We start from the raw sequence: 17,266 nt of genomic DNA, 5'->3' as shown, positions 1-17,266 counted from the left end.
GGAAAAGGGATCTGGACAGAATCCATCAACTGCAGCCGAGTTTGAATTAATGTAATCTAGATTTGACTTACAGTTGAGTTCAATCCGGATGAAGTCCTTGATACCCAGATTTTCCAGGAACACGCCAGAGGAGGCGGTGGTTTTAAACAGGAAGGAGATATCGGCACTCAGCTCTCCATGAAATGTGGGGAAGTGGAGGTATGAGGTCTCCTTGTCGAAGAACGCCGCATTCCAAAAGTTCTCTGGAAAACAAATTAAACCCCATTATAGCGTGCAGCCTTTTAATGAAAATTACATGGTAAACAAATGAGCCAACTGTTCAGCTAATTAGCAAACAACAAAGGCATAATTCAAGCTATAACCCTAACCCAGTTAGGGTGATTCATCTCTACAGGATGAATCACCCTAACTGGGAGAACATAGCTCTACAGTGTAGAGCATGTATTTATTGCGAACGCAGTGAGCACTTACTATGAGACCTAGCAGATCATGTCTGTGTGTCTGTCTGTGTGTGCGTGTGTCCCCCCTTTGTGCCCATATATGGAGCTACGTCCAAATATGGAGTGTGTTGCATCAATCACAAACAAATCACTCAGCTCCATATATGGGCACAAAGGGCACAGACACACGAACGCATGAGTCATGGTGAATATGTACGGCTGCGTTCGCTTCCCGCTTTTGCGCGTCTTACTGGTTTACCTAGATAACAAAGGGCTGCAATTATGAATACATGAAAGGATAAAAAATTAAATTAAATAAAATGTATGTATGTATTCTATTAGACTACTATCGGGAAAAAGAACAAAAAGGGGGACTAATGTTTTTACAGATGCAGTAATGGTAATTACTAATTAATTAGCCTGTATGTGGTTGTAACCTCACAACTTCATTAACCAGCAGAGTGACAGTATGTCAGGTGAAAACTTTGTATGTGGAAAAGACTTTATTGTAGTCCAGACATCATTGCATTAATCTGTCTATTGGACGAGTGAGACAACGAACATAAAACTTGCAGGCTGTAGCTTTAATGCCCTTGAATCTTTCATGTGACACCATCCTACACCACATTACCTTTCTTAATAGAAACCCTGAAATCATTCATACCCCTTCATGGCAACTTTGACAGTATTTAAGAAAGGTAGTGCACTGAGTGGAATACATAGTCATAGCTGTATATTCATGACATTTGAATCCCAGTCGTTCTTAATGCTTAACCACATGAACCATAGCATACCTTTTCTTGGTATGTCATAATAGCCAAACATTCAATGAAATGTGCAAATCTACAAGCTCACAAAGACAGGGCCAAGTACAGATCCTTGGGAATATAGGGTTTAAGAAGTGGTTAATTTCTACTCATATGATGTATGTATGATGTCATACGATCAGAAATTTTCAAAAAAATGTGCAAATATCAATCATTGAAGGGTGCCACCTAGATTACCAGTAAGACGCGCAAACGCGGGAAGCGAACGCAGCTCGTACATATTTGGGTTTTTTTAAGATTTATTTTTAAGTTATTATTCTTTTAAGTAACCGTTATTTTTCTTAGCCATAACCATATAAGGAGTCCCCAAAGCAGCTATACGTCCAAATATGGAGTGTGTTGCATCAATGACAAACAACTCACTCAGCTCCATATATGGGCACAAAGGGGGGACACACACACAGACAGACAGACAGACAGACATGATCTGCTAGGTCTCATAGTAAGTGCTCACTGCATTAGCAATAAGCATTACATAAGCATACAAAATGCTCTTTTGTATCGTTTAAGCAATGAATTTAAGCAAGAGGGAATGCCAGAATGTGAAATACACCAGCGCAAATATAACATGGTATAGCATGACCTCCAAGGGTGTATACCACATATTAATTATTAATGTTTATGATTATAAAGTAAAGAAAAACATCTAAGTACAATGTTTTCATTTGAATCATTGCCAGTAAAATACAATCTATCTAAAAATGCACCATGTCTCTGTACATCTGTCTGTACATACGTACACTGTATGTGTGTACGGCTGTAATGCACGTAACTCGAGAACCATTCGCACCACGACACACGCGTTCCACACCCCCACAGGGAGTGCAGTGCCCGGTGTTGAATACCCCTGCCCATGCTCCATATATGGAGCTGGCCTGTTCTGACATCATGACACTCCATATTTGGGCATGCCTGACAGAGAATGAATAAAGGGACACAGAGAGACAGATACAGAAATATCCATATATGGGCATTAAAGGGACACAGATAGATGGGTGAAACGGGTACTTTGACACGGGTATTGCATAGCCGGGTGGGGCATGGATCTCCAACTTCCATCGTTACCGACTCGGTGTTCTACAGCCGGGCACCGGTCTAGTGGTACTAAAAGAGGGCAAGGGGCATCAACATTCACATGATGTCAGTATCACGTTTATATACAGGCCAAACTGAATTAGGACTTACTGTCCCCATGGCAGCGGAGAGATCCCACACTGTAGGCAGCCTCTGACTGTGGTCTGTAGATGTCCCCCAGCACCAGGGACCACACAGGGAGACTCTCCTTATGGGTCAGCAAACCCCTGTCATTAGTCCTGAAGGAAGGGATGGGAACGATGACTTTAGAATGACATTTTAACGTAACTGATTGCGATGATTATAGTACTGCTACAGTTCTACCCACTAATGTAAGCCTGTTGTTGCCCACCTAAAGAAAAAACTTCCAGGACTGTATACTATATATGGTATATGGTTCATATACAGTATACAGTACAGTAGCACCGTCTGATTAAATTTTGATGGGCAGCAGAAGCTCTAGAGTGTAGAAATAGCACAGCTTGGACAGGGAGATGACAGCAGGGAAGGGGTTTGTCTGTAGTGTCAGCATTGAAATTGGCTACAGCCCAGTGAATGTGTCTAATGTACTGTATGCCTACATATTGTAGCATGCATCCCAGGGGTGTGCCAATGCAGCGGTTCTGAAACATTTCATGTCAAGGACCCCCAAATTGATATGAATTTGGCCGCGGACTGTTGATTTTGTGCCCATAAGAGGACATTAGCCGCCACCACTGGGGGGTTGCGGGACCCTCCACTTCAAAAAACACAGTGCTAATGGACAGAGAAGGACTTCCCATGCAGCATGCCTTGGTGCACACACAAACATTGTTTCTGCGTTATCATTAATTATGTTATTAATTATTTGTTACATGCAGGGATGCCTCGATTCAGATCATTTGATTTTGAGTATCTGCCGATACCAACTTTTCCAGATATATATAATTATATAGAACACATGTACCATATCACAATAGTACAATATCCAAATTCCGATCCGTTTCCGAACATTTGAAAACGATGCGATCGGCTCCGATTTCCGATCAAACATTGGAACTATCCCATTTAGATAGAATGAGCACGTCCACAGCCATTGTTACAATGGGAGTCAACGCTAGTGTCGAGTCTGTCGACACTCTCATACTATTCCACTCAGGTTTTAGATTACCACCTAAAACAACGGCAGTAGCATATAATGCTGAAGATGCTTAACCTCTCCCCCTGCCTGGTACGATGGCACCAGTGAGTGACCAGAGTGCAGCGAGGTCACTGACAAGAGCAGCTAGAAAACGGTGACAACATCACAACATACCCTGTCAGACGATCTACCCGGAGGAATCGCTAACTATGTGGTGCCACACTCATAGCCGCACTGAAGAAGACACTAGGACAACCAAGAGGATACCAGGAATCACCATAACAGCCAGAAGAAAGGAGAGTCCAAGAAGATGTAGTCCTGCAGGCTTCTATTCAGGGAATTCTACATTCCAGTAGACAGTTTGGCACTGTGAGGGAAATGCAGTCCAAGATGACATCCCCTCCCTCTGAACAAAGGATCGGTCAGATAACTAAAACACTATGTATAAAATGAGACCCATGACTCCCTGAACTCAGGTTGGTCACCGATGACAAAACCGATAAGAGTTGTGACGAGGGAGCGGGCCCCGATGAGAGGAAAAATGTCTACCTAATCGATCCTGCAGATAACTTTGGCCACTAAGAGCTTGCACAATGTTTTCTGGCTGGCTGACACCCAAGATGCGTGCATCATCGGTTTTGGACCCATTTCATTGTTTGGGGAGCCCTCCAGCATCACCAAGGGGGAAGAGATAACTGTGCCAACATTTAGCCTCAGGCACAATGTGCAGTATGTCATCATTCACATCAGCAGATGGAGAGACCACCACTACATCAGCCTCTTAGAGCACCCCAGTTGTTCCAGTGAAGAAAAGTACAGCAGCAGGCAGTTCTGTGTGGATTATCGGCAGCTGAACGTGGCCATAAGGACTCACCTGCTGCTCTGCATTTACGATGTGATCGAACACATCATCGGCTCAGTTCGCTGGACCTCTACAGTATCCCCCGAGGCTTGGCCCAAGAGCACTTTTCCCAAGAAGTGGCAGTTTAAAATCATGCACTTTTGTCTCTGCAAAACCCTCATTACCAGTTAACTGTGCCAGAGATTAGCTGGTATCAGACCGACGGACGGACACACACACATGGACTCACACACACACACGGGTGGCGGTGGCTCAGGGTTAGAGTGGCTGGATGGTAACCGCAAGGTTGCCAGTTCGATCCCGGGCTCCCCCAGAGTTAGTGTCGAAGTGTCCTTGAGCAAGACACTGAACCCCTAATTGCTCCTGATGTGATGGTTGGTGCCTAGCATGGTTTCCTGCCGCCATCGGTGTATGAATGTGTGTGTGAATGGGTGAATGTAATGCACAATCTATGTAAAGCACCTTGGATAAAGGCACTATATAAATGCACCATTTACCATTTAGTGCAAAACATACTCTCTCCCCATGCCTTCTCCCCATGAGACAACAAACGGGGTACATAAAAATAAAAATCTGCACTTTATGCTCCACAGGGAGGTTTAAAATAAACAGTCGTTGCAAAGTACAATTACTATACTACACGATAATAAGGATCCATACCAGTGCTCGTGGTCAGCATCACAGTTGCAGTAGTGTTTGTCGTCCAGACAGTTGTGTTGCAGGGCACATGCACACTGCTGGCTGCCTGGTAACGCCCCGGCCCAATACTTCTGGACCTGCCCTCCATCTGGACCTCCCACCCACCAGCTCAACGGAGAGCCCTCTGGCGCGCGCACACACACACACACACACACACACACACACACACACGCACACGCACACACACACAATTAGCAAAAGTTGTAGAGATTCAACTACATCACATGCAGCAAGGTTACTGCTAAAGGGTGAGGGGAATGATTGAAGGTTGCTACATTCCAGCTTGTTGGCTCAATTTACAGCTCAACAAACTGTCTCCTGGCGAGCTCGTTAGCTCAGACTTCTCAAGAACTATACCTGCCCAGCTACCCTACAGCTATGGAAGAAAGAACTATACCCGCACAGCTACCCTACACAGCTATGGAAGAAAGAACTATACCTGCACAGCTACCCTACACAGCTATGGAAGAAAGAACTATACCCGCACAGCTACCCTACACAGCTATGGAAGACAGAACTATGGGCTGTATTTTGAGTGTCTTAAGTACCAGGTCTTATTACCTAACTTGAGTAAATTAAAGACCTGGAGGCGTGATCAATGCCATTTGGCTATTCTGAGTGGCCAAAAAGCATTGATCACGCCTCCAGGTCTTTAGTTTACTCAAGTTAGGTAATAAGACCTGGTACTTAAGACACGCAAAATACAGCCCTATACCCGCACAGCTACCCTACACAGCTATGGAAGAAAGAACTATACCTGCACAGCTACCCTACACAGCTATGGAAGAAAGAACTATACCCGCACAGCTACCCTACACAGCTATGGAAGAAAGAACTATACCTGCACAGCTACCCTACACAGCTATGGAAGAAAGAACTATACCTGCACAGCTACCCTACACAGCTATGGAAGAAAGAACTATACCTGCACAGCTACCCCACAGCTATGGAAGAAAGAACTATACCTGCACAGCTACCCTACACAGCTATGGAAGAAAGAACTATACCCGCACAGCTACCCTACACAGCTATGGAAGACAGAACTATACCCGCACAGCTACCCTACACAGCTATGGAAGACAGAACTATACCCGCACAGCTACCCTACACAGCTATGGAAGAAAGAACTATACCTGCACAGCTACCCTACACAGCTATGGAAGAAAGAACTATACCCGCACAGCTACCCTACACAGCTATGGAAGAAAGAACTATACCTGCACAGCTACCCCACAGCTATGGAAGAAAGAACTATACCTGCACAGCTACCCTACACAGCTATGGAAGAAAGAACTATACCTGCACAGCTACCCTACACAGCTATGGAAGAAAGAACTATACCTGCACAGCTACCCCACAGCTATGGAAGAAAGAACTATACCTGCACAGCTACCCTACACAGCTATGGAAGAAAGAACTATACCCGCACAGCTACCCTACACAGCTATGGAAGAAAGAACTATACCTGCACAGCTACCCCACAGCTATGGAAGAAAGAACTATACCCGCACAGCTACCCTACACAGCTATGGAAGAAAGAACTATACCTGCACAGCTACCCTACACAGCTATGGAAGAAAGAACTATACCTGCACAGCTACCCTACACAGCTATGGAAGAAAGAACTATACCTGCACAGCTACCCCACAGCTATGGAAGAAAGAACTATACCCGCACAGCTACCCTACACAGCTATGGAAGAAAGAACTATACCTGCACAGCTACCCTACACAGCTATGGAAGAAAGAACTATACCTGCACAGCTACCCTACACAGCTATGGAAGAAAGAACTATACCTGCACAGCTACCCCACAGCTATGGAAGAAAGAACTATACCCGCACAGCTACCCTACACAGCTATGGAAGAAAGAACTATACCTGCACAGCTACCCTACACAGCTATGGAAGAAAGAACTATACCTGCACAGCTACCCCACAGCTATGGAAGAAAGAACTATACCCGCACAGCTACCCTACACAGCTATGGAAGAAAGAACTATACCTGCACAGCTACCCTACACAGCTATGGAAGAAAGAACTATACCTGCACAGCTACCCTACACAGCTATGGAAGAAAGAACTATACCCGCATAGCTACCCTACACAGCTATGGAAGAAATATACCTCACCACCACAGAAGGACAGCTGGGAGGCAGAACATTGTTGAGAATTGACTTTTGTGTCAACTAGTAAGCCGGATAGTGGCCTAGTTAGGGTCTGGCCTTTCAGTGAGTAAAGTAGTAGTTCCGTTGGGATCCGGTATTATTTGGAATCAACAAGATTAGTTTTGTTTTTGTTCTCAATATAAAAGGCCCTGGCTATTGTCAGTGGGGGACAGCACTGTCTGACTTGAGTCTCAGCAACCACATCAATCCTTCCACTGACCCCTTCCTTTTTGCCTTTGTTACGTTATTACTGCAGAATTTTAGCTGACAAAGAGACCCACGATAGAAGAAAGATGTTTCACAACAATAACAGAGTAAGAAGACCGTATTACAAGATAAGTGACAGCTCATTGGGCAGGTCTGCTGTAGTCAGCACTTAGAACACGGGACTTTCTCTCTCCTTTTCTTCCCCTTCTCCATTTGCTCCTCTCTTTCACTGCATCCATTGCCTGTCTGATGAGTTAAAGTACACACACCTGAGGGACCCCGGCAAATGAAGAATACAGGGTTTAAATGGTTAATCAAGAATCAACTGTGTATTGTCTATGGTGTCCTCCATTTTGTAAAGTGCAGTCCATGAGCCGAGGGGCCACAATAGAACCATTTACCCAAACCCTGTTAAACAACCAGGCACGGCTGCTGTGTTTTTTAAGTTGAACAGTTCTGCAAAGAAATAATGTAATTCCTGTTTGGACTGTAAACATACAAGTCTGCATCCTTCCCTCTGGAGACAACAATCAAGAATGGAACAAAGAGTTTCTAAGAGCTAAGTTGGTAGAGTAAAAAACAAACAAACAGACAGTAGAGAGTAGAATATCTTGCTTCATCAATGTGTCTTACCTGGTGTGTTGAGGAGACGGGACTTCCTGCAGTGGTAGGACAGTTCCTGTTCACAGTGCTCTGATTGGCTGATGATGGCTGCAAGCTGCTCCTCCTCAGACGAGTAGTCAAAGTGGACTTCATGCTGATTTCTCCCGGGGAACGCTCGTACTCTCGTCAGCTCTGTGTTGTTATGCTGGATCACCATCCATGTCTTTTCATCTGAGGGGTAATGTCAGACAGAGAGAGAGAGAGAGAGAGAGAGAGAGAGAGAGAGAGAGATTACTGAATGTAAGTGAGAACATGAGAAACAAATGGTAATCAGTATTCACATTATGCAAATGTTAATGATGCTAAATGATGTGGGGAAATGCTCCACACGTCCCAAACTCTTCTCCCTTCTGGCTCCAAAACTATGGAATGCACTTCCCATTGCAATCAGAACTACAGACTCACTCCCAATCTTCCGCCGTAGTCTGAAAAGTGAAAACCCACCTCTTCAGACTCCATCTTAGCCCGTAGCACTTGCCGTAGCCTCATTGACCTTACAGGCGTATGCAAAGGCTCAATATCTACGCTGCTACGCTTTAGCTCCGAGATGAGGTTCCGTGTCAGGATATCCCTGCACAGGTTGGAATGGGCTCTAGCTGGGTCGAGCCCATCCACGAACAGTATCAAACAGTACTCTTTTTAAACAAGAGCTTACAAAGCATTTACTTTTGGAAAAAAGTACTGTTTGATACTGTTTTGCCACTGTTTATGGACGGGCTCGACCCAGCTAGAGCCCATTTCGACCTGCGCAGGGATATCCTGACACGGAACCTCAGAGTCATCTCGGAGCTAAAGCGTAGCAGCGTAGATATAGAGGTTCCAAACGGAGCTAGCTCAACGTATGTAACTTAGATAGCATTTCATGTAGACATAGCACTCTATAGTATATACGCAAAGTTTCAATATATAGATATTCCACTGTTAGGTTCTTAACTTACGTATGATTCATGATTACCATGTTTTTGTTCTTGCTTACTGTAAATCGCTCTGGATTAAGAGTGTCTGCTAATTTATAAATTGTGGGAAACAAGGGGGAGGCATGTCAGTTCTGACAAATTATCTCAGACTTCTCCTGACAACGAGTCTTTCTTTGGAACAGATTTAATAATAGTCTGGCCCCCAATCAAAGTCACTGAGTTACTGAATGTGACCATGTGAACATGTAATTGCTACAGGGTGGAGGTGTGTGTGCGCGTGCATGCGTGCGCGCATCACACACACACACACACACACACACACACTCACACACACACACACACACACACACACACACACACACACACACACACACACACTTACTTGTCATGTTGCAGTAGATAAGCTGGGGTTTGATTGGTCCACTGCCATCCACATCGATGTAGTAATGCCCCGACGTGTTGCCTTTATGTTTATAGGCCTCACATGATGGCTCATATACAGCTGAGGACACAATTTAATCAAGCTCAGGAAAATCAACAGTAACATCATCGCAGCACCATTGAATGACTAAGTATAAAATAGAGTTTAAGTGGTTAACTCAAAATGGTTAACTCGGAATATATAAATATAACTAAATGGAACAATTTTCCTGTGTTTTACTAAGTATGTCAGTGGTAATGATGTTCAAATGCTATCCTCGGTGGATTGTCAGGCTGCAAAATAATCGATCCATTTCAAGTTTAAGAGAAATTCCTACACTATTGTACATTCCTATTGTACAGTACATTCCAAGACATTCCCTTGGTATGGTGTGTGGGGGGGAACCTCTCTTGTGTTTTATGGATTTGACAAGCACTAAGTTGCCATTAAATATCTGAGTAATGATCTCCTTACAGGACTGTGTGGCTTGATTCAATAAAAGCACAATACATAGTTCTTTAATTGCACTCACCCATGCTAGCCCGTAGCACTTGCCTTAGCCTGACGACCTTAAAGGCGTATGCAAAGGCTCAACATATCTAACTCAGATAGCATTTTGATGTAGACATAGCACTATATAGTAAATATGCATAGTTTCATTATATAGATATTCCACATTTAGGTTCTTAGCTTACGTATGTTTCATGATGACTATTTTTTGTATACGTTTTGTATCAAGTTGTGAAACAGGATATATATAATATTTTTCTTTTAGTTAAAATGTTCAAAGCTACGGTATATTAGCAACATTCAGTTTAGACACATGGACATTTACTCAGTAAATATAAATAATCTTTGAACTGAGCCAATTACAGACAACCAGGTCTTAATCTTGGCTCCGGTTTCTTACAGGAGTGGCAGGTGGCTCCTCTGTAGCCACTGTTGGAACAGTTACAGTGGAAAGTGCTCCATGATTGAATACATCTGCTTCCATGCTCACAATGACTGGGCGAGCACCTGAGAGAGAGAGGAGAGAGGAGAGAGAGAGAGAGAGACAGAGAGAGAGAGAGAGAGAGAGAGAGAGAGAGACAGAGACAGAGAGAGACAGAGAGAGAGAGAGAGAGAGAGAGAGACAGAGAGAGAGAGAGACAGAGAGACAGAGACAGAGAGAGAGAGACAGAGAGACAGAGAGAGAGACAGAGACAGAGAGACAGAGAGGGGGTAGACAGAGACAGATCGTTTATTTGTTGTTAAAACAAACTTTCTAATGTGTGAAGTGTGCATGTGTGAAGAGGATTCTTCAGGAACGCCTTTGGCAATGCATGAATAAAACAGCTGCAAGTGAACATAACAAGACTTCCATTCTCCTCTTTCAACATTGAGAGAAGCACAGCTGTGTTCTGAAATGTGCACAGAAGGCATGGTTCGAAAATGTTAAATTTCAGTGAACCTTGTAGAACAACCCGTGAGGCTACATTGTGTATATTCATTGCCTCAGGTATGCTGCAACTGAGGGGGGGGGGGGGGGGGAATTAGGGGGCGGCCGGCTGTCACCTCGCCTCAGGGCCCGTGGAACATTCTAACCACCACTGCTCCCCATCCACTGCAGATGTGCTGGTTATATTAGAAATAATTGATTAAAATAATGTTTTATTTGTTCAAATGAGTCCTAGGATGTAGTTTTAAAGAGGAAAAACTTTACTGAAGATCTGCATGCTATTTATCTGTTGATGGATAGCTTCTATTGTGAAATGCATAATGTGAGAATGTGAAAGGGAGAGTCAGCAGTCCAAAAAACAGCTGAGCTCAGATGCGATCAACATATGCATCCTTCGTATTGCTGCTTTCTCTGAGAGATGGAGTGGCTCTCAGAAGGATCAGAGGAATATTTGCTGCATCTCTATAGATGGACTTTGACTTTGACCATTGCTTGAACTATATTGTCTGCTTGAGATGGCAATCCCATCTGCTGTTGTCATCATTTTACTGTAAATCACTGTGGATAATAGTTTCAGGTTCAAATTTAAATGTTTGATTTCTAAGGAAAAGAACAAGGCCCAAGGCCTTGTTAATACTGAAACCAGATATAATCATTAAGGAAAGTTTATGCATGTACTATGTAAACTCTTAATTTCCATATTCCAGCCTTTCAGTTGCAAAAATAATTTGGGGACCCCCCAAAATAATTTGGCGACCCCCCGAGGGGTCACGACCCACGGGTTGAGAACCCCTGCTATAGAATGATACAAACATAGTGTTATTATGTTGTAGCCTGTATCAGAGTGCTTGTTCCACTATACAGTACATCTCTAGGGTGCCTGGCTTACAGTACGAGGCAGGAGAGAGTTGCAAGCTTAACTCTTAACTAACACAGTCCACTGTAAATCTCTCATGAGGGCCAAGCTTAACTAACAGGTTTCTGACTCGCGGTGTGGATCATAGCGCTTATATCCAATCTCTCCAGGTTTTATTGTTGCCTCTGGCTAAACTGACAGCATATGCCATTGCTTGTGGGCTAAACCATTATTGGGAAAGCTACACTATATACTGCAAAGTCCTCTGAAACCTTTACATTCAGCACGAGAGAGAGAGAGAGAGGTAAAAGGTGAAAGGTGAAAAATAAATACAAGGCGACAAAGAAAGACAATAGAGGTGGCGACAGAATGGGGGTAAAGGTATTATATGTATTTTTATCCTTCCTTTATCTGCACCCGCTCCTAGACACACACACACCCACAAAAGGACAGAAAAAGCATTTCAAATAACAATGGCACCATGAAAGGACAACCTGTGTGTGCGTGCGTGCGTGCATGTGTTCATTAAATTAAAACGCATCAGACTGACCCGAGATTGAAGAAAACCTTGGATAATCTTCCTCCCTCTCTCCAATTGTATGTGTGCATGTGACTGTTATGGTGTATTCCATGGTGTATTTTTAAGTTGCATGATGAAGGTCTGTCTGAAAGGTCCTTTCCTACTAATAACAGAGCCAAGCTGCATTAGTCTCACTTCAAAACACACACTATTCACAGACACACTGTAAAATCCTCCAGGTGAATATAACTCCGACAGTGGGTTAGGGTTTTTCTTTTTACATTGTCCGAGTTAAATGAACACAGGATTTTACAGGCAGACAGATAATAATGCATGGCTCCGCACACATCACACACACACACACACACACACACACACACACTGGGCTACATCAGGTCCACACATACGTCACACACACACACACAATACTTTCTGAATACAGAATACAGTCAGAATACAGTCAGCCATGATATCAGAGAAGGGATTTCAGCACCTGGACAGCAACTAACCCATGCCATCAGCCTGAGAAAAGATTTCAGAACCTTGGACAGCAACCATTCATTCTGACCAGACACAATAAATCATGTGTTGATATATCTCAGAGACTTTACAAATATCATCCCCTGGGACCTTGTCAGGATTGGGGTGTTATTGTGATCATGTTTTATTTCTCCACCCCTCAACACCCCCCACCCCCGCCCACATACACACAAAGAAAAGGCCAATTGGCTTTATGTCTTCATGCGTGTTGGGAGGCTGAAAGCGATCCACTGTCAAGTGGATACAAGCTGGTACTTGCAAGCTAAAGCTTGCATGGAATGCTGGTGGCAACTGAGCAGCCGATATTCACTGGAAAGCCCTTGACTCACATTAGCTCTGCTGTCCACAAGGCAGCCACCCACCGGTGGGATTCATGATCTCAAGTGTGCCTCTTATTAGCAGGCTTTTCACAGTACAGCACGGCACACATCTTCCATTCCGTGTGGCAAGGCAGAGATGTATACTGTAGCCTCAGCACAGAGGAGAGAGATACCATCTGTTTTACACAAGGAACCTGTTATCTATACATAATACTGAAACTACACCGCACAAAACGTATAAATTGGCCATTTGGTTACATTTATAAACTCTTAGTTACAAATGGATAAAATAACAATCAAAATGATTTAATTTGTAAGTCCTATCACATGTGCAAATATTTATATTGAGTGTGCAATTTAAGGAAAAAGGGCAGAGGAATACAGATGGGGGAGTAAGCTATTATTTATAAGAAATAAAGACCTAATAGAAACCTAATAGAGTTTAGGACTGAAACATGCAACTACAAATAATAAAAACTGCTAAATAAACTGCTTTATCAGCTTTGATCCAGCCTGGTTCCCAGAGAAAACGTTATTTGTTTTTTTCTGCAAAGCACAAGAAGCACTGGACTTTTTTTTTATCACAAAAAACGTTGACATGTAACGTACCGAACCATAAACATAAATGTTGACATGCAACCTGTCAGTGGTTTGCAGAAATGTCCAACAGTAACGTTTCTAATATTATATTACATTATTTTAATACCATTTTACGCTTTTGTTTTTCTCTTCTATGTAAAGCACTTTGCCCTGCATTTTATGTCATGAAAGGTGCTATATAAATAAAATTTATCATTACTATTATTATTATTACTAGTAAGACGCCCTGAGGGCGAGAAGATCACGCTGAAACAACAGGTCTGGGGGCAGTGTCATGCGTGTACAGGGTTTGATGAGGTCTGGCCATATATGGAGCGTATCTTGAGTGTACAAGGTTTGATGAGGTCAGATCGACATACTGTATGGAATGTCAGAACAGGACAGCTTCATATATGGAGATCTAAGGGTGGCAGTGGTGTGTGTATTGAGTGTACAGGGTTAGATGAGGTCAGATGAGGTCAGATCAACATATGGAATTAATTCTGTATTGGCCGTATATGGAGCATGTCACGAGGTGTGACGGACTGACTGACAGGTTTTCATAGTAAACTGCGACCTGCAGTCACAACAAAACGTGTGTTCAGGTGTGGGTTAACTTGTGACTGACCTGTCAATGATGCCACACATGTCAATCTGCAGATGGCTGTAATTTCCCAGTAGCCTTTGCTGCACCAGGATAAGATCCACAGGTCTGCCATTCAGAGTCAGGAACCGCATGCAGCCCTGGAAGACGTTAAAAGGGTTCCTACACTCTGGACTGCTGTTCTCAGCAGGACACCCTAAATAAGAAAAATGTATGACAGTGAACCAATAAAACGGCATAGAGGATAACAACTATCTGCAGCTGGACAACAGTTGGTGAGAAACGGCGTATACTGTAATTATGCCGTTAGTTCTGTCCATACCAATGTGTGTGAAATCACTATACAGTTAATTTGATACTGTATGTATAATGGCATAAATAATGGCCATGTTGCACTATTGAGCTACTGTACAGTATGTCGTGCTAAATCAAATGATATATAAATATGATTTTGTGGTGAAAATGATCCTTTAAGATAATCAAACAACTCCATAATGATACATAGTTAGCCTATACACATTTTGAGGTAGGCATTTCAACTTCAATTTGATAAAAGTTCATGAGATAGAACACTATTGAATACTATTATGGATACCTACCTGTTACTGCAGTGGTGGTCGATATGATTGGCTACTGTCGTCATGAAATCGATATTTCATAACTACAATTACGCAGATTTTGTTTTGTTATAAATGCAGTAGCATACAGTTGTAGGTTCCAGTGTAACCCATTGGAATTTAAAACAGGGGTCAACAGCGCTTGGGTTTATTCATACTGTGTCAAGTCAATAAGCGCTGCTTCATAAATTTACCATGTCAGTGCTTTCCACATTGATGGTATCACATTACCCTTGCCCTGCTCTGGGCTGCAGCACAGAAAATGTTATTCTTATGCTCATTGCGTGTTACATATTTAACAGATTGAGGGTGTGACAGAGGCTCAGCCAGCCAGTGTTTTTGCCTAGAATATGTTACTCAACCTGCAGACGCATGTATTTTGGGTATGTCATTACGACACGGCCTCGACATGGTCGAAGCAGATGGCCGCCCACCTAGAGCCTGGTGGGTCTGCCCGAAGTTTCTTCCAGTAAGTTTTTGGAAAACCGCAAAACTGAAAATCTATTAATGCACCGAAAAATGTCAGTCCTTCTGTCTGTCAGTCAGTCATTCTGTCTGTAGCCCCTAAAATAATTAGATACAATAAGATTGTTTATATAATAATATTTTTATTTGTATAAATATTTTGGGAAATCTCTATGGGCAAAATTAATGGGCTTTGGATCGGTGGAACCACAAATTGGCGCCCACTGCTTTGCCCTATAGGGCTTCAAGAGCAGCTGTTATAAATTAGTTATATTATTCATTCAGGCATGCTGAAAGGTCATCTGTGGTGTTGCCATGTGGTTACCTTTTAAGAGAATGTGCTTGTGTCCACATGTGATGTGGGCGAGTACATGTTACATGCATATCGACACTGTATGTAGAAGATTAATTAAGTTTTAATTTCAAGACTTGATATTAATTAGGCCACAGATGCCCCACTATGGACCCCACTCTAAAAAGTGTTAATTGAGTGTAAAAATTACAACAATATGAAGCCGTAATGGTCCTTTGTTTTCATTTGTATGCTCGCTGCATTACAGACCAATAAGCGTCCATTTGGTTTCTAACTATCAATCATTTAGATGGGTGCCCCTGCAGGTCTCTGGGCCCCAAATTAAGAAGCAGTGTCTTATGTAAAGTAATCAAACAAGATAGGTTATTGACAATACCAGAATAGCTCTGGTGATAACTGAGCATCTCCATGGCTTTTATGTAATCAGAAATGGGCACATCAGCACTTATTCACAGCAATTGAAATTAATGAAATATACCTGTGGGGTTTATTTTTATGGCTCAATATGAGTTTCTCCAACACAGCATGAACTATATTACAGTAATTACTCATGGTTTATAATTTTACAAAATGGGTAGTACTTAAAGTCAGTGCAGCCCATTCAGGCTCATTCTGAGATCTACTGTAGATAGTGACTTGACTATTGGATTTGATAAGCAAAGTGCATGTGTGCATGTTATCATGCTCATATAAGACGCATGTCTCCAGTCACATCTAGTAATAATTTAATTGTACTATTTGATGTAACATTAGAGACTGAAAGTAACCGTAACTATTACTTTCATGCTACAGTAAAGCCCAAAGATAAATTACAGTTACATTATGCAGTGTAAGTTTAGTGTTTAATTGAGAGTAATTTTACTGTGTAATTTTAATTGGATAACTGACTCCCTCAAAAAAACGATGAACCACCTCCAACTGGTTCAAAGTACTGTATAGGCCTACTGCAGCTACGGTTCTTACAAGAACCAGAACCTGTTCTTGCCTCACTGCACTGGCTACCCGTGGCAGCCAGTGCATTTTAAATCATAGAACGGCTTGCACCTGCTTACATCTCTGACCTTCTGACCCGTAAGAGGTCCCTGCAATCTTAGATCTGCTGACAAGCTATTACTCTCGGCCCCCAGGACTAGGTTTGTAACAGAGGGGCAGAAGGGCATTTTGCCGGAAGGGCTCCACACTTGTGGAATAATCTTTGTTGTCTACTTTTAAAACATCTTTTAAAAACGACTTTTTATAAAACTTTAACGAGAGGAATGGACATTGGACAGCTAGTGATGTGCCCCCCCCCCCCTCTCTCTCTAGGTTGTTCTTTTTATTGATTTCACTTGCTGCTTATTTCTGTGAGTGCGAACTGAAGTGTTATACAAATACAGTTTTATCATTATTTGTTTCTTACCGCCAAAGAACAAGGAACTTCCCGTGTTAAAAGCAATAGGCAGGCTGGTGTGAGATGTTGGACCTTCTGTTTTATCCACAGCGGCAGTCAGATGACCTCGTCTCCAGCTCAGCTCTACAGAATGCCACTGTCCGTCATTCAGCCCCTTACCTGACACACACACACACACACACACACACACACACACACACACACACACACACACACACACACACACAC

The 17,266-nt window shown here is 42.8% G+C and overlaps 1 protein-coding gene across 1 annotated transcript in view; it reads right to left on the bottom strand.

Annotated features, from left to right (window-relative positions):
* The window catches only part of LOC308320203 (contactin-associated protein-like 4), a gene marked incomplete at both ends in the record, with an annotated part of 93,298 nt that overhangs the window by 34,662 nt on the left and 41,370 nt on the right, over positions 1–17,266 (bottom strand). The window contains 8 exons of the mRNA XM_080770521.1: positions 72–242; positions 2,453–2,580; positions 4,984–5,146; positions 8,029–8,229; positions 9,358–9,477; positions 10,307–10,413; positions 14,278–14,449; positions 17,048–17,197. Coding sequence (XP_080626647.1) covers positions 72–242; positions 2,453–2,580; positions 4,984–5,146; positions 8,029–8,229; positions 9,358–9,477; positions 10,307–10,413; positions 14,278–14,449; positions 17,048–17,197 — 1,212 coding nt within the window. The remainder of the gene's footprint in view (positions 1–71; positions 243–2,452; positions 2,581–4,983; positions 5,147–8,028; positions 8,230–9,357; positions 9,478–10,306; positions 10,414–14,277; positions 14,450–17,047; positions 17,198–17,266) is intronic.

Source organism: Protomyctophum bolini (assembly GCF_963924005.1).
Source record: "Protomyctophum bolini genome assembly, chromosome: 8".
In the NCBI taxonomy this organism is placed as follows: domain Eukaryota; kingdom Metazoa; phylum Chordata; class Actinopteri; order Myctophiformes; family Myctophidae; genus Protomyctophum; species Protomyctophum bolini.
The sequence above is the reverse complement of the archived record's forward strand: the minus strand, read 5'-3'. Positions and strand labels throughout refer to the sequence as shown.